Below are 23,005 nucleotides of genomic sequence, written 5' to 3'. Positions count from 1 at the left end.
CTCTGTTTAGACACATCACATTAAGAAAGCCTTTCCGGGATTCAGCTCGTTGCTAGGTGGCAACACTGCTCGCGTAATCACCAACAAAAGCCCGTATCTAAGTAAATAATGTTTTTATTAGATTTTTTTCTACTTGTTGTATCGATTTTAATATTTTGCATGTCTCAGTCCCTCACTCATATGGTAATTTTTAATAATTCAGAAATTACTCGCCAGTTCTAATAAAATTTCACCGTACTTTTTTTCAAAATTTTTATTGGCGGTAAAAAAGCTATCACAGAAACGAGTAAGTATAGGTATAAAAATTATTTTAAAAATGATTCTTCCAATAAAAATGTCTATTTGATGAGGATTGTTTCGTTATCCAAATCCAGCCAATTGGTCCAGGTATAGTTCCAATATTTCGGATGACTAGAAGGATCTGCTGGTTGATTAAGAGGCTTCACCGGTTTATAGGTTTCTAAAGCTTCGAGCAGAATGCTGAGTATCTCTGGTTCGTCGTTAGCACGATTGTGATTCTCGCAGGGATCGTTGCGAACGTTGAAGAGACAATATTTTTCGGTTTTCAAATTACACGAATTGCCTATATACGAGGATTTAGGGAAAAACAAACAGATACATTATTCATACTTTTACGTTGCGTAATTCGACAACGTTTTATGGAAGTTTTTTAATTTCATCGTCGTGTCCTACGCGTTGCGTACAAAGTGTATAGGTACATACATATATTATGTACCTACCTACTTGTAATTTAATTAGGAAAGTTTTTCTTCGAATTTTGCATCTGTTGGTGGAAAATCCAAGGCCAAAAAAGATCAACTTTAGATTGTGTGGGAGAGATGATACGATACGACACGGTTATTTCGTATACGAGTATTTTTTCGTGAAAGTGCTTTTAGCAGATTGGGGCAAGATGGAGTTGAAATATCGAGCTTATAAAATTATGAAATATGACTGAAGAACTAAAGGTACCACTTACATCGTTGATTATTGCACGGACGACACAAAACGGAAGCGTTTTTCCGTAATCCATTGATCGTCTGTCTTGTAGGAAAAGTAATGTTGTTATTTTTGAACGCTCGCGCTACCATGCTGTTCTCGATTTCGGTGAAATTATATGCGAATTCTCTACCTCGACCCGAAGGACCGTACCAGCCGTCCCATTTACCGTCGTATATTTCCCCTGAAATCGTTGGTAAACGACGAATTTAATTACGTCAGGGTAGTGTGCTGGATGAGAAGAGAAGAGGAGAAGACGTATGGGGTAATTAAAAATGTACACAGCAGGGCGAATTTCGCAGAAATTGAGGTTAGTGACTTTGGTTGCAGGTTGAGTGGTTTCGTATATAATTTCTGACTTTTTTTATTCTATACGATGTGCGATTTTTTACTGCTTTAAAATTTCGAGTGGGGTGGAAAATTTTTTTCAAGTTTATGATTTTTGTGTAAGACTCAATAAATTGATGGAGGAGATGTGGGAGGGTAATAAGTGCAACTGCAAAATAATTTCATCTTTCAAAACTTGGAAAATTAATTTTATTAAAAGCTCGAGAAAAATATCCAAACCATTTTCAAAAATACACCACCAGACAAAATTTTAGATGCTGAATTGCATTTTTCCATTTTTGAGAAATTTGAATAAATACTTATACTTCGCTTGTTTTCCGTGAAAAAAAAATCAAAATTTCGTCAAATTGACCTGAAAACTTGAAATTTGGTTGGTATCCTATTTTTAGTCTGCTAAATCCACCAGTGGTAATTTTCAGCTGTTCTGAAGTCTTCAGCAAATTTTTTTTCCAGCGATCTCAATATTTTATTTATTGAAATGGACTCTTCTAAAGAATGGAAATCAAAATCATTTTAGTGACCTATCATATTGATTGACCTACCTGATATTACTTTCCAGTCACCTTTCCGTAAAGCTGACATATTCCTCAGTTGATCAATATTTAAAATAATTTCATCGTTATCTGTCGAGTTTTGTTCTCCCGTCAAAAGTGGCCAAACGTTGTGCCCATCAAATGTCAAATTTCCTAAAAAAAAAAAAATGATTTAATAGAAATTAATCATACGTAAAAGTTTAAAAAATAATGTAATTGCCTTGGATTTTAAAAGAGTTATAATTTTGTCCTGCACTGTCTCATTGAGCCGAATAATGAATAAATTCGGTAGAGGACGACTCATTAATTACCTATATGTTAAATTCGACAATGGTATATTTACGTATGCAATGGAATGTTTATATTATGACTTCATTTTTCGAAGTTCACTCACCTTTCAGACTGGTGCTGTTTACAGCCGCGAGGATTGTTGGTAACCAATCTTGAATATGCATTAAGTGATTGCTGATTTTCGAAGAAGGCAAAAGCTTACTCCATACAACTGCTCCACCTCGGACACCTCCTTCCCATAAGGTATCTTTTACCTAGAATTTATTGGTACAGAAAAAATAAATTGAATGAATTTTTATGCTGTTAGCCTATGAATGGTGTGAAGAAGAAAATGTCAAAGTGTGATGATACCCCTCGGAGAGGCCAATTTGAGGCAGCGTTGCTATTAAATCCAGCTGCAGGTCCTCCATTATCAGTCGTGAACACAATTTATGGTATCTTGCAAGAGACCTTTCTCGGACAGTGCTTCGATTATTTTGCCTACAGATTCGTCTAGTTTCCATAGCATGGCTGAAAACAGTATAGTGATGTTACTTAGTACTTTTATTATACACTGGAGAAAAGAAAAGTAAATATTTTAAGTAAGCCAGGTAATGGGTACCTGCGTATGTACGTCGATTGATATCCTCAATAGAGTTGAATTTCTTAATCACCTCTTTGGGAGCTTGTAAAAATTGATACATATTAGCCGAATGAACAGCTAAATGAGCCACATATAAAAACAAAGGATCGGAGGCATCGTGCGATTTAATTATCTTCACAGCTTCATCGGTAAAGAGATCAGTCGAATAGTTGGTGAACGAATCCCACGAAATATCCATTCCACGTCGCATATCGTAGCCCCAATAAGTGCCCTAAAAAAATATAAAGTTACCTATTACGATTTTTTATAGAGTAGGCACCTATATAAAATACCTATTATGATCTTACTGATTCTTGAGCCGTATGATCGAAGTAGTCTTGCCGGCCTGTCCAGTATCCAAAATGAGAATCAAATCCGCGATGTAGTGGAGTGTAAGCAGCACGACAGTGGCCCAAGTGCCATTTACCCACTGCATGAGTCTTGTAACCATCATCTTTGAGGTATTGGGGGAAGATCTTCAGGTTTAAAGGTAGACCCCATGGTTCGTTGCCGAATATTACTCGATGTTGCATTCCTGTAAAAATTATGGTTACTCATTGAGAAAGTACGTAAATTGGTGAAAATATTAAAATTCATGTCTTCTGTTTTCATAAAGAAATTTTTCACTGAAATTGTTGTTTTTTTTTTGTTCAAAAAAATTCTCAACTTGTAATTTTTCTACCTTTTTTTTTTTGGAAATTTTACAGGAAATTTATTTACGAAAGCAAGGTCTGTGATTTTCAAATGCCTGAATGCCCCATATTGGGCCAAATTGCAATTCTGGTGCACCAAAAATCTGAAAGTTTGTATGTATTATGAAGGTTTTTAGGTCGCTGATTTCAAATGTGCACGTATATAACCCAAAGTAACCGCAAAAGTTTTCAATTTACAAAATTTCAAACATTGTAACTATAGATGAAAATCTAAGCGAAACACAATATGGCTTTGTAGCAAAAAAAGGGACGAGAGACGCAATCGCCCTGCTGAAAGTGATCATCCAAAGAGCACTGAATGCAAACAGGGAAATTATTGCTTGCTTCGTCGACTATGAAAAAGCATTTGATAGTGTCAACCATGAGAGGATGCTGGAGATCCTGAAGAAATACAATATCGATGACAAAGACCTGCGGATAATCAAGAACCTGTACTGGGAGCAGAGCGCAAACATCAAGTTTGGAACTGAGTACTCGGAGAATAGATGTGGTATAAAGAGAGGTGTGAGACAAGGATGCCCCCTCTCACCTAGGCTGTTCAACGTGTACGCAGAAGAAATAATGAGAGAAGCGCGAATCAAACAAACGGGATTCAAGATCAACGGCAAGAGAATAAATGAAATAAGCTACGCAGACGACAAAGTGATCCTTGCTGAAACAGAGGCGCAGATGCAGAAAATGATCAACCAAATCAACAGTGCTGGATTAAAATATGGAATGAAGATAAATGCAGGCAAGACCAAGGTGATGAGATTTACAAAAGGAGACTTAAAGGAGGTCAAAATCAACATTGGAACTCAAGAAATTGAAAATGTAAATCAGTTCAGATACCTTGGAGCGCTGATAAATAATGATGGTAGAGATCATAAAGAAATCAAATCACGGATTGGAATGGCAAAAAGCGCCTTTAACAACCTAGCCAATGTGCTGGGAAATCGAACGATGAGTCTAGCTCTGAGAAAGAGAATTATGCGATGCTACGTATGGACCGTTCTGAAGTATTCTTGTGAAACATGGACCATGAGTGCAGAATGCGAGAAGAAAATATCTGCTTTTGAGATGTGGTGCTATCGAAGGCTACTACGTATCTCATGGAAGGACTTCATCACCAACCAGGAAGTATTAGCAAGAATAGGAGAGGAGCGGAAAGTCGTAGTAGAAGATATAAAGAACAGAAAGCTAAAGTATCTAGCTCATAAAATACGAGAAAACGGTATTTTCATGCTAGCGGTACAGGGGAAAATTCAAGGAAGAACTACAAGAGGGAGGAAACGATCGGAGATGTTAACAACAAACTCACCGGCCAACTCTCCCTGTAAGACCCTGAAAGAAACTATCAGATACGCTAGAAACCGGATGATATAGATGGAAGTATACGCTATCTCCTGTAAAGGAGCGCGACTACGACGACGGCGAACTCGAGTAATGGAAATTTAGCTTTTTATAACGTGGTTAATTTCGATTTTTCATTCAGTTTTATCCTTAACCTCAAATTGATCTCTCGGAAGCGGAGTCGATCTATTAATTTGCCAAAATTGTAACATGGGCGTGGAAATGTAGTTCTTAGAGTTCGTTGATTCCAATTTTTTCACTGGATTTCACCTCTGACACTCAATTAATTAAAATCAGCGACCTCAAAAACCTAAGTCCAACTTCCAAGCTCATGGCATGACAATTTTTGAAATTTTGAAAATTGAATTATTTTTGGAAGTGTTCAAATAAAGTAGGGTCAGAGGTAAAATTACCCAAGAGAAAAAAATCGTTACATCCACATTTTTGATATATGTACATGCAAGCCCAAATTCCAATCACAATTCCAAAAAAAAAAAACAAGTGTTCACTCCTTTGAAAAATTTCCATATGCAAAACTTCATTCTGATTGACGACAAGAGAGCGTGTGTTCCAACCTGTATTTATAGGATGAATGCCTGTCATCAAGGCGCTCCTAGATGGCGTGCATACTGGCAACACGTAGTAATTCTGCAGTATGATTCCGCTATACGCTAAGGCGTCTATGTTGGGTGTTGGGATCTGATCCAAGCCATGGAATCCCATATCATTCCATCCCTAAAGCAACAAAATCAACAAATATTTGAAGAGAGAAAAAAACACTTAGAAAATAGAATTAACACAGCTAGTATTAAGTACTTAATAGAGGGCTATAATATCGATCAACATGTAGGCAATAGGCATATGCTACTCACCAAATCATCGGCGACGATAAATACAACATTAGGTCTTTTTTCAGCCGAATTTACGCAAATAGGAGCAAAATAAATTACCAATACGAACACCGAGGTGAAATAAATCATCGCGTGTACGGAGTTCATTGCGCACATGACTGATGAAAAATAAACTCACAATATCAGACGCGAAATTACGAATAGTGAATAGTGAATAGTGAGAGTTTAGACTTTGCTTATCGTACATTTTCAATAAATTTACCACGTGCTATATTATGTAAATTGTAGATGTACTATGCATTTAATAATGTCTATTTCGATAAGTCTCATAATCGGCGCATTGGTAACACAGAAACTAGTTAATTCCAGTAAACGGATGCCAACAGACAGTGAATTTATTGAGTATGTCGCAGTAGGACAATTTGCATCAGGGTAGCGGTGGCGGAGACGACTTCAATGACGACAATTTCAAATAACCGCGATGTGTTAATGATTTGTACATGTATACTAATCTGGTTTGAAAGCGGAAGAAATACGTTCGTATTCGTAATGCAAAGTTTTATGACGATGAAGGGAAAGAGAGAGGATTGTCAAATCGGGCGGCACGTGTGCTTGTTGGTTTTCGTTTAGGTATGGTTTATTTGTAGAATGCAAACTGTCGAGAGATTTGATTAGGTTTAAAATAAAAGTGATATCGGTCAAAGCAGAATGAACTTCGTGATGTTGTTGTAAAAGTTGGTAGGTATAATTAACACTTCGAGTTATCTACGAGACGAGTATTTTAACGCGATAATCTAAATATGTAACATTAGTACCTACCTAGTACCTATATATTGATCAGAAGCTTGCAAAAAATATGGAGAAAAAATGGTTCTTTTTTAGCGAAAGGAATATGATCTAAAAAGGGGGAAAATAAGACGTTGTGCACCCTGTTAGACATTACTTAGGTAGGTAGCTAGAGGTACTGTACTTAAATTTGGGCTATTTTGAAACAATTCAAAACTCTGATAAGACCCTAATTTTTTAAATTGAGTGCTCAAAATTTAATGGTAATTAAGTCTTATGAATTTTCGTACTTTGATAAAAAATAAGAAAAATCGATGTTTGAGTGACAGCATTAAATAATTGTAGAAATAAATAAACTAATTCATTTGCTTTTAAACAAAATAAAAATTCGAATATTTGAAATTTGCATTCATTATAGTTACAAAAAACAAACTGTACCTGTACTCGTTAAGTTTATGGTAGAAGAAGGGTATAAATTTTGAAAAAATGTTCCTAATCTGTCGCTAGCACAATTAATCTGAGTTCGCAGGATTAATTACAATTTCATGCGGACCCCTTTAAACGAATTAAGTATGTATGCTATTACGTCAATTCAGAAATCTGCTGAAGGCTTTTAAGGGGCCTCAAGACTATATCAATCGATTTGATAAATCGGAAACAAGATGCAAGTTCAATCTTTGCTTTTTACCATCGATTGGATCAGAGATTCTGAATATTACTCATAACAAGCCTAATTGGAATTTTCAAACTTGTCAGAAAAAAAAGAAAGAAATCTAGTTCCTGAAATTCATCTCATGGTCAAAATTGGATTTTGGCTTCAATTTTTCAAAAATGGTTAAGATTCGAAAACGTGCTCCCAGTTAAAATGGTCCATTCACCAAGCTCAATTAATTGCTGATTTGATGCATTATCTATAAATTGAAACGCCCAAAGAGGTGAATTGTCCTTCGACTGATACCCATTTACACGTGACTATCTAGGTACATACTAGTATTTGCCAGAACTCGAGCAGTAAACACCTATACAGTAGCGAAGGTTCATACACCTTATTTCCATGTGCGTAAAATTGTTCAGTTCCACGAACTTGCACCAGAACAATCGCCTGAGGAAGTTTTTTTTTCTCTCCGATTCTGGAAATATACGCATGTTTACAGTTTAGGTATTTTTCTCGAGGTAAAACTATTCGCAGTCCCTTTTCAAGGTTTCAATACTCAAAGCGTACAATTTTTCCATCGAAAATTTCCTAGTTTTTGTTTCACATAGAAAGGAAAATATATTTTCGTTTTTCGTACTACTCGTACTCGTATGTACGTACTTTCATGAGCATAGGAAGACACGTCGACGACGTTGTTACAAATTAACTCATTTCAATTGATCTCTCTCGATGCGTGCGTATAGTCGAGTTGGATTATTCTCGCGCAGGTTAACCTTGTCAGTCGCGGCTTGTTTATAACGAATAATTACCATTAATTACAGAGAGACTATCTACGTTCGAAATACGAGTACTTATTCGTGGTGTCATTAAACGTTTGGTTTTGTATAGAGTTTTGCGTGATCAAACGGTGTTTATGGGAGTTTCGCAGCGAATTTTGGTATAAGTTTTACGAGGTACACGCAGATGGCAAGTTTTCCATAAACGCTTAGGTATACGATTTGCACGCAGATTTATGAATGTACCTTCGTATTTGCGCGTGGTAGTTGTTGGTTGGTTTATCGACGACGATGGTAGCTTTATGCAGTTTTGTAGCAATGTAACACGTGGACGTGGGAGTTGGAATATGGGACGAAAGAACCCGGAATTAAAGAGGTGAATAGACCTTAGGTATGGAGTGATTTTTTTCGTTATCATCTATGAAAAGAATTAGGGTTAAAATGAAAATCGCTCTTAGAAAAAAAAATGAATTTCCATACCACGCGTATCGTACTTTCCTGCATTAGACTCGTCATGTTGACTTGAAGAAGTCATGAGAAACAATAGTCAATCGAATATAGTGAGTGAGAGGAGGATCAAAATGAAAATTAATCGAAATTTTCGAGCTCAGTGCGAAATTTTATGTAATTTTGATGGGTCACGTTAAGTTTTCAAATCCACGTTCATACATAGTTTTAAAACGGGAGGGGAGAGGGCGGAGATTGGATAAAAATTTTTGAAAGATAAGCATACTCACATAACGAATATTATGAGAATCACTCTGATTGCGTACACATAAATCCCTAGTATCGGCGCGTACGTAATGTGCAAAATTTGTTCAATATCATCGTTACATTCAGTTGGAAGGGGGGGGGCAAAATACCACCGCGGGGGAGGGGGTCAAAATGAAAAATGATTGCGATTTTTGAGTTCAACGCGAAATGTTATATTATTTTGATGGGTCGCATCGATATTATCGGATAGACATTGCAGTGTTGAATTCTGGGGGGGGGGGAAGGGCGTAGTTGACAAGCCTATTAGTACACATAAAATCGCATTGTGGTCGTATTTTTTCGCTGATTTTGCGTAGTTGGGCTTTAAATAGCCCGTTTAACAAACGTCCAAGAATCGTTTGCACCCGAGTCATACTCTGGACATTAGAGCCATTTTACCATCAAAAATGGCCAAAAATGCATAAAAATCGCATTCAAAGTGCCATAGAATGCCGTTGTGGAGGATTTCACGAAAAAATTACATATTTGGCATCAGGAGAAGTCCCCCCCAACGCAACCCCATCGAGTTTTTTTGGTCCCGACCATGTCCTCAAAATCATCTTTTTGAGGGTCCCCCCACCGTTGTGCGGGGTGAAAATTTTTAGATTGAACTTTTCTGAATATGGAGCAGGTAGTATGTACTTTCATTTTGGCAGCACATTTTTTTGGTTCCCGAAAAAAAATACAAAATCAACTTCTAGAGCACTTTTTCGTGTATGGATTATAGTCTATGAGATTGGATTTCAAAAATCATTTTCCGATCGTTGAAACATTTTCCCAGAAATTTAAAATTGTGGAAAAATTACTTGTAGAAGGCCTTTTCTGCTCATTACAACCCCTCCCCCTCTCCCGTTTTTGAAAAGTAATGAAATAATTTGTTTTGTTTTTTTGAGACATGTTAAAATTATTTAAAAGATTATCACCTATTTTTTTAAAACTGTGTAAACATAATTTGATGAAATGAAGTACTCGAAAATTTTTTTAATAGAATCGTCTGATATTTATTAAACGATTTATTTTATGATCTAAGAGTCGTAAAAAGTTTTTCAAGTAACAAAAATACTTATAAAATACCTACCTATGATTTACGTTGAAATAAACTAAGATACAAAACTGAGAAAAAAACTACCTAAGTAGTAAGTACCTATGAAATAAATGTAACAGCTATTCAAAGAGTTTCTTTTTTTACTACCTAATTTTCCATTTCTTGTTTAAAAAAATTGTTCCATCTAATAAATTAATTGCAATACTTTATACTCCAATATCATAATTCAAATCACGAGCTCGAGCATATCCATTATTTCTCTCAGTCAATTTCCCAGTTCTTGAAAATGTATATAATACTCCGCGTCACACGCGGTGCATTTTTTCATCTTGGTCCAAGTACTACCTGGCACATCACCCCGATGTAATTTTATTCCGCCGTATATTTCGGTGAAAATTTTGGATTTTGAAGATGAAGAAACTGCAGCTTTGGGACTTCGTCGACAATGATCATTTCTGAAGCTGTGGATGAAGCTGGTATCTCACTAACGTAGTCCATCCAGTTAACCCAAGTCCTGTTCCAGCGAATGGGATCAGCTCTGAGATCAATTGGTTTGTTCAAAGGTGCTACTGGAACATATTTGGACATAATTTTCGTCATATTGGCCAAAACATCCGGATACTTGGCTGCCAAGTTGTTCTCCTCGCAAGGATCTAGGGATACGTCGAAGAGGCATATTTTATCGCTAGAGATGGTGCAAGGGGTACCTTTGGGAAAATGAGTAGGTATTAGAGTCGAATAGCTTTGAAATCGTAAGGATATTTATATGATGATTTCTTACAAAGAGTTTCATTGCCTTTGCAATAGTCGCACGAAAGTGTGATATTGGCGCGTATTTCTGTCATTTTTTCTTTAGATGGGATCGGGAAATTATGTTTCGTAAGTGTTTCTGCTACTGGACTACTGCTTATTGTGGTCACATTATAACTGTAATTTTTTTCACGTCCCGTTGGACCGTACCATTTATCATAGAGTCCCTTGTAAGTGTTACCTATTTTCGAATAAATTGGTCAGTGGATATTTTCTTTGATTTTTTCAGCATGAAAAAATTATATGTATCTACAAATTACCTTTGACCACCTTCCAGTTATTTTTACGTAGTGCAGAGATACCACGAACGAGGTCTCGTTGTATGATGAGCTCATCGTATTCCGAATCTTTATCGCCTTTCAAAACAGGCCACATGTTGCGTCCATCGAGTCCTGGTACAGATAAGAAAACAGTCAGAAATAGATACCTTTATTCTTTTCAAACGTAGGGAACACTACGCTTCGCTTACCTTCCAATAAAGTGGAATTTTTTTCGACGTTTTCATCGACAGCTCCTAGTATGGTTGGGAGCCAATCTTGAATGTGCATTAAAGCATTAGATACTTTTGAATGAGGTAGATCAGCACTCCACACAAATGAAGCCCCTCGTACACCTCCTTCCCAAATTGTATCTTTGACCTGTATTCGAAGAAAAATTCGTCAAGTCAAATGTTACCGAATTTCATTGAAAATAAGTATGTATAGGCATACGTACTCCTCTCAAAGGCCAATTAGAAGCTTGATTTTGATTAAAACCAGCAGCCGGGCCGCCGTTATCGGTAGTAAATATTATAATCGTATCTTCGAGCATATTTTTATCAGCCAGTGCTTGTACCACTTTGCCTACTGATTCGTCCAATTTCCAAACCATAGCTAAAAGTACAAAATTGGGTATGTTCAAGATGGAAAAATTATTGCAAAAAAAAAGATATCTATTGATCTATTGTAAGGAGCATACCTGCAAAAATACGTCTTTGTTTATTCTTAATGTAACTGAATTTTTCAATAATTTCTGGCGGTGCTTGAAGAGGTTGTCTGGGATTGGCTGAATGACAAGCCAAATGAGCCAAGTACAAGAATAACGGTTCAGATGTATTATGAGAACTGATTATATCGACTGATTCTTGAGTGAACAGATCAGTCGCGTATTGCCCATCGTGATTCCACGTCGTATTCATACCTCTTCTGAAGTCATATCCTTTTGTAGACATCTGAATAGTATTGATGAATTAAAATATAAATGCAAATTAAATTTCAATACGCTTAATCGCACTAAAAACTGTACCAGATCTATTTCATCGTGATGGTAATAGTCTTCGTGCGAAGTCCAGTATCCAAAATGCGAGTCGAATCCTCTATAAGTGGGCGTATAAACTTTCTTATAGTGTCCCAAATGCCATTTACCTACAGCTCTCGTTTTATAGCCATACTCCTTAAGGTACTGAGGCAGTATCTTTAAATCCAGAGGTAACCCATAAGGTGTGTTGGCTAAAAGAACCCTGTGATACATGCCTATAAAAATTTGAAGCAAGAGGAGGAAAGGTTGATGAAAATTCTAGTGTAAGTAACTAAGTATTGAAAATAATTGAAAGGATCATTAATCATATACCAGAATGAATAGGGTGAACTCCAGTCATAAAAGCTGATCGAGATGGTGAACATAATGGTAAGACGTAGTAATTGTGTAGAATGACACCGCTATATGCCAGTGCATCTATGTTCGGTGTGAGAAACTGGTTCGAGCCGTGAAAGCTAACGTCATTCCAACCCTTAAAAATTAAGCATTTTATCAGTATACAAATTTTTATTCAATTTTACACTTTGAAAATCGTTTTTTAAATTAAATTAATTTTTACTAAAAAAAATCCAAAGTCAAAAATTATTTAAAAAAGAAAAAAATGAAAAAAAAGTCAAATTCACGACATTAAAAAAATCCTAAATTCGGAAAAAATATTTTAAAAAAAGTGTAATGAAAGGTATGTTTATTTTTAAAAAATGTATCATCTTGAATGTTCAAAAAGATTGTAAGATTCCATTTTTAAAATTTTTTATGAATTATTTAATGTATTCTGTATAAAAACAACGTACCAAATCGTCTGCAACGATCACGACAACATTTTTTTTCTGAGCTGTGTACGAGTATTTGATTAATACGCAAAAATAAAGAATGAAAATTTTAAAATTCATTTTTCATGCACAGTAGTTTTCAAATTTGCGACTTCACCTTTCAGTAGATCGTTCGTTTGTGTTACCTATGAACAAAGTTGAGTACCTAATGCTTGTTGGCCAAAAAACATTTTCCCAATATACTTAGGTATAGCTATAAAAAGTTTATATTTTTTCATTCTTGAATGTGCTTTTCAAGAAAACAATAAAAGAAAGCATGGTGATAATGGAATAACCGATAAAGATAGTGGTCATTCATGATATTTCCTGCACAAATATTTACACGTATTGTGTGGAAATACGTGTTTTCTGTAAGTATGTAGCATGTGGATTGAGGATTGTGGGTTTAAATACATAACATGTTTTCGTTGGGATGTTGAATTTGAGGGTGTTTACTTTGATTTTTTAGGTACAGTAAATCTTGGTAACAAAATAATTCTACTTTCTCGGCCTATCTATAGGTACAGTATAATTTACTTGTATCTTCTTAATTACTTTCCTTTTGTGATTAGAAAATTGAAAAACGCGACCTCAAATCTGTTTCGTAAAAAAATAAAGGTGAAAGTCGCTTTCTGCAGGTGTTACCAAACGACCCTTGCTAATGGCGAAAGTGAAAATTTTTTTGCGATTATCTAGGTGCTTAGTACCTCTACCTACTGACAACTTTTCCGACAATTTTTAAAGTCTGAAATTATCTTGAATCGTGATCAAACTACGTCATCGTCTTACGAATACGTACGTAATAAAAGTTGAAGTACCTACCTACCTATCGTATAAAGCTGAAGGCGGGAAGAGAGAAAAGTGGTGCTTAAAATCCTTACAATATAAGCATCGAAATATCACTTATGGCTTTGAAAAGGTACCTTGTGGTGAAGTGAGCATTTTTACACAATTTGCGTTCATAGTGAATGACTCATTTCGTCACTCAAGATTTTTTTTAGGTTTGTCGCCACTTCAAGCAACCATTTAGTTCAAAATCGATGATTTCGTCGAATTCGCAGTTCTGCGTATAGATATCAGGTACCTTCTTACGAAAAAAAGGTTAAAAAAACGCTGGTATCTTAGGTAGGTAGGTACCATGTTGTCCTAATCAGTATTCACTATGAGACATTTCCATTCTGCGAAAATGTCCTGACATCGTCTTATATGAGACATCACGTTTAATGATTTTTCATTCTGCGAAAATTTCCTGACATCGTCTCCGTTTTCCTACCTGATGAGGGGTTTTGAATTCTGATGCGAAATTTTTCTAAAAGCCCAATTTTGAAATGAAAAGGGCCATATGACTTACATTAATAGCCCTACTTACAATTTTTGATCATTGAAAAAAATGTTGTATTGTAAATTTTATTGTAACTTTTTAAGACAGACGATAGATATTATTTTGAGAAATCGCCGATTTCGGAGCTTTGCAGGCCATAAGTTATCAAAATTATGTTCATGGTCCCTATGAAAGTTCATTTACCCTCAGCTTCGTCATGTTTGGAACATACGTACTTGGGATATTTTGTGAAATGCGCAGAAATTTGTTTTTTTGGTGCTTCAAAAACCCTTGCCCCGTTTTCCTTTGAAAACTTTTTTGAAAAATCTAGCAGGTATCTGGTCGCAATGCGCATCATATTAGTTTTTTTTTTTTTATAAATAGGAAGCGTTCTCAACGTTACGTGGAGCGCATTTTCTTTGGTAATCCCTTGTACTTTCCTTTTTTCCTTTTTTATTTTTTTTATGGGTTCAATAAACCTCAATTGGTATGTTGGTATCGACTGATCAAAAGTAAGTAGATATACATATGTAAAATGCATTTGAAAAAATATTGTATTTACTATGAAATCGTGCTCATAATACATTATTAAGGTATAGGTATCTGGGATCTGGGTGTTGGTTCATATAACCTCCTTCTTACCTCTTTAAGTAATAATTTTAAAATGTTAGTACACTTTGTTCGCATCAAGTTGACATCATTTTTGATGCCTTTCTATATGCCAGAACTTTCTACTATTGATGAATTTTGTGGCTCATAGTCCATCCAATTGGTCCAAGTGTTGTTCCAAAACATTGGATTGGATCTAGGATCGCGTGGTTGGTTTAAAGGTGAAACTGGAACATACTTGTCCATGATTTCCACCAAATCAGTCAAAATATCTGGGTATTTGTGTGCCAAGTTGTTTTTCTCGCAAGGATCTTTGGATACATCAAACAGGCATACGGTTACATTGTGTAGGGATTGGGAGCAAGGGATGCCTTTGAAAAAACACGAATCAAATCAATATATCGTTTTTGAAAATGTATAAATAATATTATGATGGGTGCAGATTGGAAAATTACTCACATTCGGTTCCATTGATGCCGCAGTAAGTGCGTGAGAGTGTAACGTTGGCACGTACTTCGATTATTTCTTCTTCAGATGGAATTGTGAAATTGTTTTGAGAGAGAGCAATAGCTGAAGGGCTAAGCTGTATTTCAGTTATATTGTAACTGTAAGCTTTACTCCGTCCACTCGGACCAGCCCATTCACTGTGAAGTGGCCATTTACCCACTTTGTGAAAAAAAGCACAATCGATGGTTATCATTGTCACTATTTTGCATGACTCAGTGGCTCAGCTGCATCATCAACTAATACTTACTTGTTATTATTTTCCAATTGTTTTTGCGCAAAGCGGAAGTTTTATTTGCTCGTTGAATTATGAGTTCATCATATTCAATTTTTTTTTCACCTTTCAATACCGGCCACATGTTATGTCCATCGAGTCCTATTGACAAAAACGTGTAGGTATGTACCTACTTGTTTTTGTTCATAGTAGAAAATGTAGTTTTTGCTGCAAAATACCTTTTAATACAGTAGAATTGTCGATAATGTTTTCATCGATTGCTCCTATTATAGTTGGAAGCCAGTCTTGAATATGCATTAATGTATTAGATACTTTTGAATGAGGCAGATCTGCACTCCAGACGAAGGAAGCACCACGTACTCCTCCTTCCCATAAAGTAGTCTTTGCCTGTATTCGAAAATAAATTCATTCAATAAAAGCTTCATCTTGAGTTCAAAATCACTCAGAACAAAATTTCAACTCCGGAGATGCCATTAGAGGTGAGATATGGATTCTTAAAAAGGGTGCATTTTCGAAAAAATTGTTGATTTTCACGTACATATTTAGAAATACTTATCTCTAGGTCAAAAAAAAATTGAAGCACGACCTCCACCTTAAAATAAGCTGTTTACAAATTCTCAACCACTCAGTGGAACTACATAAAAGTAGTATTGGATTTTTCCCGAAACCGGTTGGGTAATGATTTGAGCGTAAAAACCTTGATTTTTTTCGAAAACTATGTGTTCTTTTTGCGATCCATCGTATATTTTTTTGTACCTATTACTACCACCATCATCATACATAAAAAATTACGAATACTTACACCTCTTAAAGGCCAATTGGATGCATGATTTCCGTTCATACCAACAACTGGGCCACCATTATCCGAAGTGAATATTATAATCGTATCATTGAGCATATTCCTGCTTGCCAAAGCTTGAACTACTTTACCTACTGATTCGTCAAGTTTCCAAATCATGGCTAAAAATATGTAATAGGGACTGGTAGATTTTATCCTGTACAAATTATTCTTATCCAATTGGAAAGAAATGAATATTGTCAAATGGAACTGTCAACTACCAGCAAGTATTCTTCTTTGTTTGTTTTTGATATATTTAAACTTTTTCACGATTTCTGATGGAGCTTGAAGAGGATGATCACGATTTCCCGAATGAACAGCCTGGTGCGCCAAGTACAGGAATAAAGGTTTAGAAGTGTTATGTGAATTTATTATATCGACCGATTCCTGAGTGAAAATATCTGTTGAGTATTGCCCTGTGTAATTCCAGGTAGCGTTCATATTTCTCCTCAAGTCAAGTCCGTTGATAGCCTCCTAGAAAAATTTTAAAATATATTGAAACTGTAACACTATATACAGTTTCAAATCATGGATGCGTTTTTTGCTCAAAATGACTTGATGCTTACAATTTCAACAAAATAAAAAAAAATGGTAAAATATCAGAAATTTCAGAAATTGACCATTTTTTTGGAATTCCAAGTTTTTAAAAAATCATGTTTTATTTTTCAAAATTGATAATTTTGTTTGAGTTTATACGTAAGATCCTATCATAATGTCCGAAATTGATCATCTGACATAATGTGAAGAATCCATCGAAATTTTTTTAAAGTTCTCGAAAGTCAGACAAAATATTGTAAAATCGGTTCTAGGTACTCGAAATAGTGGATACATATTACGTTACCTGTTAATAGGATTTTTTACAAGTTTTTAAAAGTCTGACTTACCTAATATATATAAAAAAAAATAACAAATCATTTTCCCAAATTTTCAATAGCCAGAGCCAGCGTGATGCAAATTTTGGATGACGCAAAAAACGTATACATGTCAGAAACATTGATTAGGTATGTACATACAAATGGTACCCACATTTCCATAGATATGAGTGTAATAGTCGTCCTTTCCGCCCCAGTATCCAAAATGCGAATCGAAGCCTCTATATAATGGTGTGTAAACCCTCTTGTGAAATCCCAGATGCCATTTGCCAACAGCTCTGGTTTTGTAGCCGTAGTCTTTGAGGTATTCTGGTAGTATTTTCAAGTTCAAAGGTAAGCCAAAAGGTTGACCATTGTGGATAACACCTGTTTGCATTCCTGGAAATTTACATGAAATCTAATGGTTCGTAAAAAGGAAACGAAGCATCTGGTGGAATTTGAAGAACTGACAGTAGCGAAGTAGGTATGGTACCTGTATGAATAGGATGGATTCCAGTCATAAGAGCTGATCGAGATGGCGTACATACTGGCATAACGTAGTAATTTTGTAAAATGATGCCACTATATGCGAGAATGTCTATGTTTGGTGTCAAGAATTGATTGGAACCATGGAAGCTAATGTCGTTCCAGCCCTTTAAAATAAATTAGAGATTGTTTCGTTCCTCTTTCAGATAATTCGAATCATCAATTCTGTTGAGAGCCCGCATTATTTAGGCGAGATATTGAATTTACTATATTATGTAGTGTAGATGAAAAATTGTGGTTTTACAATTACACCTGCAGTTGCTTCATCACAACAGTTTTTTTTGTTACCAACTTGCAGATAACCTAGTACCCAATTTCTGAATTTATAATACATACATTTCCTCGTGCTTTTTATTTTATTATTATCATTATAATTGTTATTATTTTTTGTTTTTGTTTTTTTTTTTTTTTTGAATCTCGCCTCAAATCTGTAAGTTAATAAATATTCGTTTAAAGCTATAAATTTCACTCATGAATGGATCATTGGAGTAGGTACCTATAAACTTTCAAAAGTCCTGCATAAATCAGAACGAACTATTCAACCACGTTTGATGGTAAACTACTCATTCGTTCTTATTGTACAATCAGAATACAAATTGTCAAATGTCAAACCATTAGCTGAGATGGGTTGAAATAAAAATTCATTCATGGACTTACCAGATCATCCGCAACTATCAAGACCACGTGTTTTTTTTGTGCAGAGAATGAGTTTTCGAAAAAAAGAAAAATTGAAAAAAACACTACTTGTATTTTAAAATTCATTTTACGATGTTTGAAATTTAGGTATGTAGATGCTATTGAAAATAATAAGGTACATCTGTCTATGTTGGAGAATGTTTGTTAGTTCTTTGTGTGTCTTTCGAAAAAAATTTCCAGTCAAGTCATTATCTATATAGGTTTCTATAAAAATATGCTGTAGATAAGTATTTGCGAACATTTCACTAAAATAGCAAAGATTAGAAATAGGTAGAGCGAAGACAATCATAAAAATAATTTAAAATTTTCTTATCAACGGCCGTGCTACAAATTCTTTACTTTTTATTTGCAAAACCTGAAGTTGGGTTTTATCAAAAAAAGAAAGAAAGAAAGAAAGAAATGTACCTACTTACAAAAAAAGTTATAAAAAAACTTGTACCTTAGGTAGGTAGGTATACTAGGTAGATACTGTATTATCCTAATCAGTAATCAGTATGAGACACCGCGTTTAATGACTTCTCACAATCAGCATTCTGCGAAAATTTCTTGACATCGTTTTTACTATCACAGACAGTATAGTTCACCGATTTGAGTCCATTTTCTTACCTGGAAAGGCTTTTTGAATTCTGGTAAAATGAGATTTTTCTAAAAGCGTAATTTTGAAATGAAAAGAGCACTTGAATAAAGTTACCTATTACTTACAATTTTTTGATTATTGAAAAAAAAGTTTTCGATCAAATTGTAAATTTTAGTGTAACTTTTTGAGACAGACGATATTATTTTGAGAAATCGCCGATTTCGGAGGTTCGTAGGCCATAAGTTATCAAAATTAATGTTCATGGTCCCTATGAAAGTTCATTTACCCTCAGCTTCTTCATGTTTGGAACATACTTGGGATATTTTGTGAAATGCGCAGAAATTTGTTTTTTTGACACTTCAAAAACCCTTGCTCCGTTTTCATTTGAAAACTTTTTTGATAAATCGAGCAGAAATCTGGTCGCATGTTACCTCTTCAAGTGCGCATCGTATTAGACCTTTTTTTTATCAATAGGAAGCGTTTTGAACGTTCTGTGGAGGGCGTTTTCTTAGATAATTCTTACATACATTTTTTCTTTTCTTTTCTTTTCTTTTTTTTTGATGAGTTCAATGTCTTCTTTCTCCCAGAGAATGTTCGCAACCAAAGCTGAATTTGTATGGTGGTATCGACTGATCAGAAATGTAAAATGCATTTGAAAAAATATTGCATTTATTATAAAATCATGCTTACAATATAATTATACATTATTGAAGTATCTCATTTTGTTCGCATCAAGTTGACTTTTCAAATTTTTTTGATGTCTCTCTATATGTCAGAATTTTCTACTAATTGATGAATTTTGTGGCTCATAGTCCATCCAATTAGTCCATGTGTTTTTCCAAAACATTGGATTACATCTAGGATCGCGTGGTTCGTTTAAAGGTGAAACTGGAACATACTTGGACATTTCTTCCATCAAATCAGTCACAATATCTGGGTATTTGTAGGCCAAGTTGTTTTTCTCGCAGGGATCTTTGGATACATCAAACAGGCATACGGTTACACTGTGTAGGGATTGGGAGCAAGGGGTGCCTTTGAAAAAACACGAATCGAATAAGTATACATAATATGAAAATGTATAAATAATATTATGATGTGGTGGAGATTGGAAAATCACTCACATTCGGTTCCATTGTCGCCGCAGTAAGTGCATGAGAGTGTAACGTTGGCACGTACTTCGATTATTTCTTCTTCAGATGGAATTGTGAAATTGTTTTGATAAAGAGCTATAGCTGAAGGGCTGTGCTGTATTTCTGTTATATTGTACTTGTAATATTTACCCCGTCCACTTGGACCAGCCCATTCACTGTGAAGTGGCAATTTATCCACTTTGCGAAAAAAATTGCACAATCAATATTGGTATTATTGTTGCTATTTTGCATGACTCTACTGCATTACCTACGAATACTTACTTGATATTATTTTCCAATTGTTTTTGCGCAAAGCGGACGTGTTATTTCCTCGTTGAATTATAAGTTCATCATATTCAAAATTTTTTTCACCTTTTAATATTGGCCACATGTTATGTCCATCGAGTTCTATTGACAAAAGGGTGTAAGTATGAACTTGTATTGCTCATGCTCGTAGCAGAAAATGCAGTTTTTGCTGCGAAGTACCTTTCAATAGAGTAGAATTGTTGACAATGTTTCCATCGATTGCTCCTATTATAGTTGGAAGCCAGTCTTGAATATGCATTAATGTATGCGATACTTTGGAATGAGGTAGATCTGCACTCCAGACAAAGGAAGCTCCACGTACTCCTCCTTCCCAAAAGGTGGTCTTTGCCTATATTCGAAAATAAGTTCATTCAATAAACATTTCATCCTGAGTTTGCAATCACTTATAAAAAATTTCAGTTCTACAGATGCCACCAAATGTGAGATATGGATTGTCAAAAACCGTGCATTTTAAAATAATTGAGGGTTTTATTTTCGAAATAAGCGATTTATAAATTCTCAACTGCTCAGTAGAACTGTAAAAGTGGTACTGGATTTTGATGACCTTGGCCTGGGGTTGTTCTTTGAGAACCCATGCCTTCCCCCCGGGGAGACCTCCGGCGCTAAAAAATTTTCTGGGTGATTTTCAACTTGAAATAAAGGTCTCAAATTTAGTTTAGTTAAAATCATCCGGTATATTTTTTCCGCGATCCGCCCAATATTTTGTACCTAACTACAACAACTACCTACATGAAAAATTACAAATACTTACACCTCTTAAAGGCCAATTGGATGCATGACTTCCTTCCATACCAACAACTGGACCACCATTATCCGAAGTGAATATTATAATCGTATCATTAAGTATATTCCTGCTTGCCAAAGCTTGAACTACTTTACCTACTGATTCGTCAAGTTTCCAAATCATGGCTAAAAATAGTAGGAGATGATGAATTTTATTCTGCTCAAATTATTTTTATCCGATTGGAAAGAAATCGGTATTGTAAAATGAAACTATCAACTACCTGCAAGTATCCTTCTTTGTTCGTTCTTGATATATTTAAACTTTTGGACGATTTCTGATGGAGCTTGAAGAGGATGTTTATGATTTCCTGTATGAACAGCCTGATGAGCCAAGTATAAGAACAAAGGTTCAGAAGTGTTATGTGAATTTATTATATCGACCGATTCTTGAGTGAAAATATCTGTTGAGTATTGCCCTGTGTAATTCCAGGTAACGTTCATGTTTCTCCTCAAGTCAAGTCCGTCGTAAATCCCCTAGAAAAATCTTGGGGTATATTGAAACTGTATGAACACTATATGGTTTCAAATCATGGGTATGTTTATATCCATGTCAGAAATATCGATTGCAATTAATATAGTACATACAATTCCGTTTTTATGAGTGTAATAGTCGTCCTTTCCACCCCAGTATCCAAAATGCGAATCGAAACCTCTATATGTTGGTGTGTAGACTTTCTCGTGAAATCCCAGATGCCATTTGCCAACTGCTCTGGTTTTGTAGCCGTATTCTTTGAGGTATTCTGGCAGTATTTTCAAGTTCAAAGGTAAGCCAAAAGGTTGACCATTGTGGATAACACCTTCTTGCATTCCTGGAAATTTACAAGAAGTCGAAGGGTTCGTAAAAAGGAAACGAAGCATGTGGTGGAATTTGAAGGACTGACTGTGACAAAGTAGGTACCTGTGTGAATAGGATGGATCCCAGTCATAAGAGCTGATCGAGATGGCGTACATACTGGCATAACATAGTAATTTTGTAAGATGATACCACTATATGCGAGAATGTCTATGTTTGGTGTCACGATTTGATTGGAACCATGGAAGCTGATGTCGTTCCAGCCCTTTAAAATAAGTTCGAGATTGTTTCATTTGTATTTCAGATCATCAATCTTATTGTGTCGAGAGCCTGCACTATTTTGGTGAGATTTTGAATTTACTTGTACATACCAAAGTGTAGATGAACGCTTGGTATTTTATTACACCGTGTTACATTACCTTTATGTTTATTACCTACATTTGTGTAGGTACATAATTGAAAATTATTAACGACTTGAAAAACATTAGGTATCTTTTTTTACCAACTTGCATGTAACCTACCCAATTTATAAAATTTAAAAAACATTTCCTCGCACTTAATTAATTCTTTTTTTTTTTTTTTTTTTTTTTGAATCTCGCATCAAATTTTCAAGTTACTGAATAAAACTCCGAAGGTCGTGTAAAAAAATGAAAATTAATTTACGTACTTACCAAATCATCGGCAACAATCAAGACCACGTGTTTTTTCTGAACTGAGTTCGAGTACGAATTTTTGAAGAAAAGAAAAATTGAAAAAAACACTACTTGTATTTTAAAATCCATTTTTTCACGATGTTTGAAATTCAGGTAGGTACCTAGATGGTATAAAAAATAGTAATGCGCGACTATATTGGAGAGTGTTCGTTGGCTCTTTGTGTGTCTTTCGAAGAAAGTTTTCAGTTGAGTCATTTTTTGTATCGGTATCTATAAAAATTTGTAAATATTTTCGAAGAATAGGAATTACGACGAAGAAGACCATCATAAAAATAACGTACAATTTTCTTATCAACGGCGCGGCGATACTACGAGTACAAATCCTTATTTTCAAAACCTACATGAGCTGGGTTTTCTAAAAATGACTTCAAGGGGGGGGGGCAAAGGGTGTAATTTGAGTATGAGGATAAATAGTACGCTAGTATTTTGAATAGTTAACACCAAAATTCTAATTTATTTGGAA

General features: G+C 35.2%; 2 protein-coding genes and 1 pseudogene across 3 annotated transcripts; all 3 read right to left on the bottom strand.

Moving 5' to 3' along the window:
* Positions 1-238: 238 nt before the first annotated feature.
* On the bottom strand, positions 239-6,112 carry LOC135835704 (arylsulfatase B-like; annotated as a pseudogene).
* Positions 6,113-9,657: 3,545 nt separating this feature from the next.
* Positions 9,658-12,801, bottom strand: LOC135835703 (arylsulfatase B-like). Its single transcript, XM_065350093.1, has 9 exons — positions 12,602-12,801; positions 12,123-12,282; positions 11,799-12,025; positions 11,472-11,724; positions 11,229-11,386; positions 10,984-11,152; positions 10,775-10,906; positions 10,486-10,695; positions 9,658-10,411 (listed from the first exon to the last, which is right to left on the bottom strand). The coding sequence occupies exons 1-9, from the start codon at positions 12,698-12,700 to the stop codon at positions 10,074-10,076; spliced, it is 1,746 nt and encodes a 581-aa protein (XP_065206165.1). The 5' UTR covers positions 12,701-12,801; the 3' UTR covers positions 9,658-10,073.
* Positions 12,802-14,639: 1,838 nt separating this feature from the next.
* LOC135835699 (arylsulfatase B-like) lies at positions 14,640-22,837 on the bottom strand. 2 transcript variants are annotated; one of them, XM_065350088.1, is made up of 9 exons: positions 22,501-22,837; positions 21,935-22,094; positions 21,622-21,845; positions 21,258-21,510; positions 21,005-21,162; positions 20,413-20,581; positions 20,209-20,334; positions 19,918-20,124; positions 14,640-14,920 (listed from the first exon to the last, which is right to left on the bottom strand). In XM_065350088.1, exons 1-9 carry the CDS (start codon positions 22,735-22,737, stop codon positions 14,655-14,657), a joined length of 1,800 nt encoding a protein of 599 aa, XP_065206160.1. In that variant the 5' UTR covers positions 22,738-22,837; the 3' UTR covers positions 14,640-14,654. The 2 variants fall into 2 exon arrangements, with proteins under 2 accessions (XP_065206160.1, XP_065206161.1); XM_065350089.1 differs by lacking the exon at positions 14,640-14,920 and adding an exon at positions 19,448-19,828 and having other exon boundaries at positions 22,501-22,822.
* Between the last annotated feature and the right edge of the window lie 168 nt (positions 22,838-23,005).

Source organism: Planococcus citri, chromosome 2 (assembly GCF_950023065.1).
Source record: "Planococcus citri chromosome 2, ihPlaCitr1.1, whole genome shotgun sequence".
Classification (NCBI taxonomy): Eukaryota; Metazoa; Arthropoda; class Insecta; order Hemiptera; family Pseudococcidae; genus Planococcus; species Planococcus citri.
This window is presented reverse-complemented; position numbering and strand designations above follow the sequence as displayed.

What these genes read in the sequence shown, in the direction of transcription:
- LOC135835699 (XM_065350088.1), bottom strand. Translation starts at nt 22,737, where the DNA reads ATGACTCAACTGAAAACTTTCTTCGAAAGACACACAAAGAGCCAACGA. An exon ending in TGATTGTTGCCGATGATTTG is followed by an intron (nt 22,095 to 22,500) that starts GTAAGTACGTAA and finishes CTTATTTTAAAG; the next exon opens with GGCTGGAACGACATCAGCTT. An exon ending in ACACTCATAAAAACGGAATT is followed by an intron (nt 21,511 to 21,621) that starts GTATGTACTATA and finishes AGATTTTTCTAG; the next exon opens with GGGATTTACGACGGACTTGA.
- LOC135835703 (XM_065350093.1), bottom strand. Translation starts at nt 12,700, where the DNA reads ATGAATTTTAAAATTTTCATTCTTTATTTTTGCGTATTAATCAAATAC. An exon ending in AGTTCACCCTATTCATTCTG is followed by an intron (nt 12,026 to 12,122) that starts GTATATGATTAA and finishes AAATTTTTATAG; the next exon opens with GCATGTATCACAGGGTTCTT. An exon ending in ATCACGATGAAATAGATCTG is followed by an intron (nt 11,725 to 11,798) that starts GTACAGTTTTTA and finishes AATACTATTCAG; the next exon opens with ATGTCTACAAAAGGATATGA.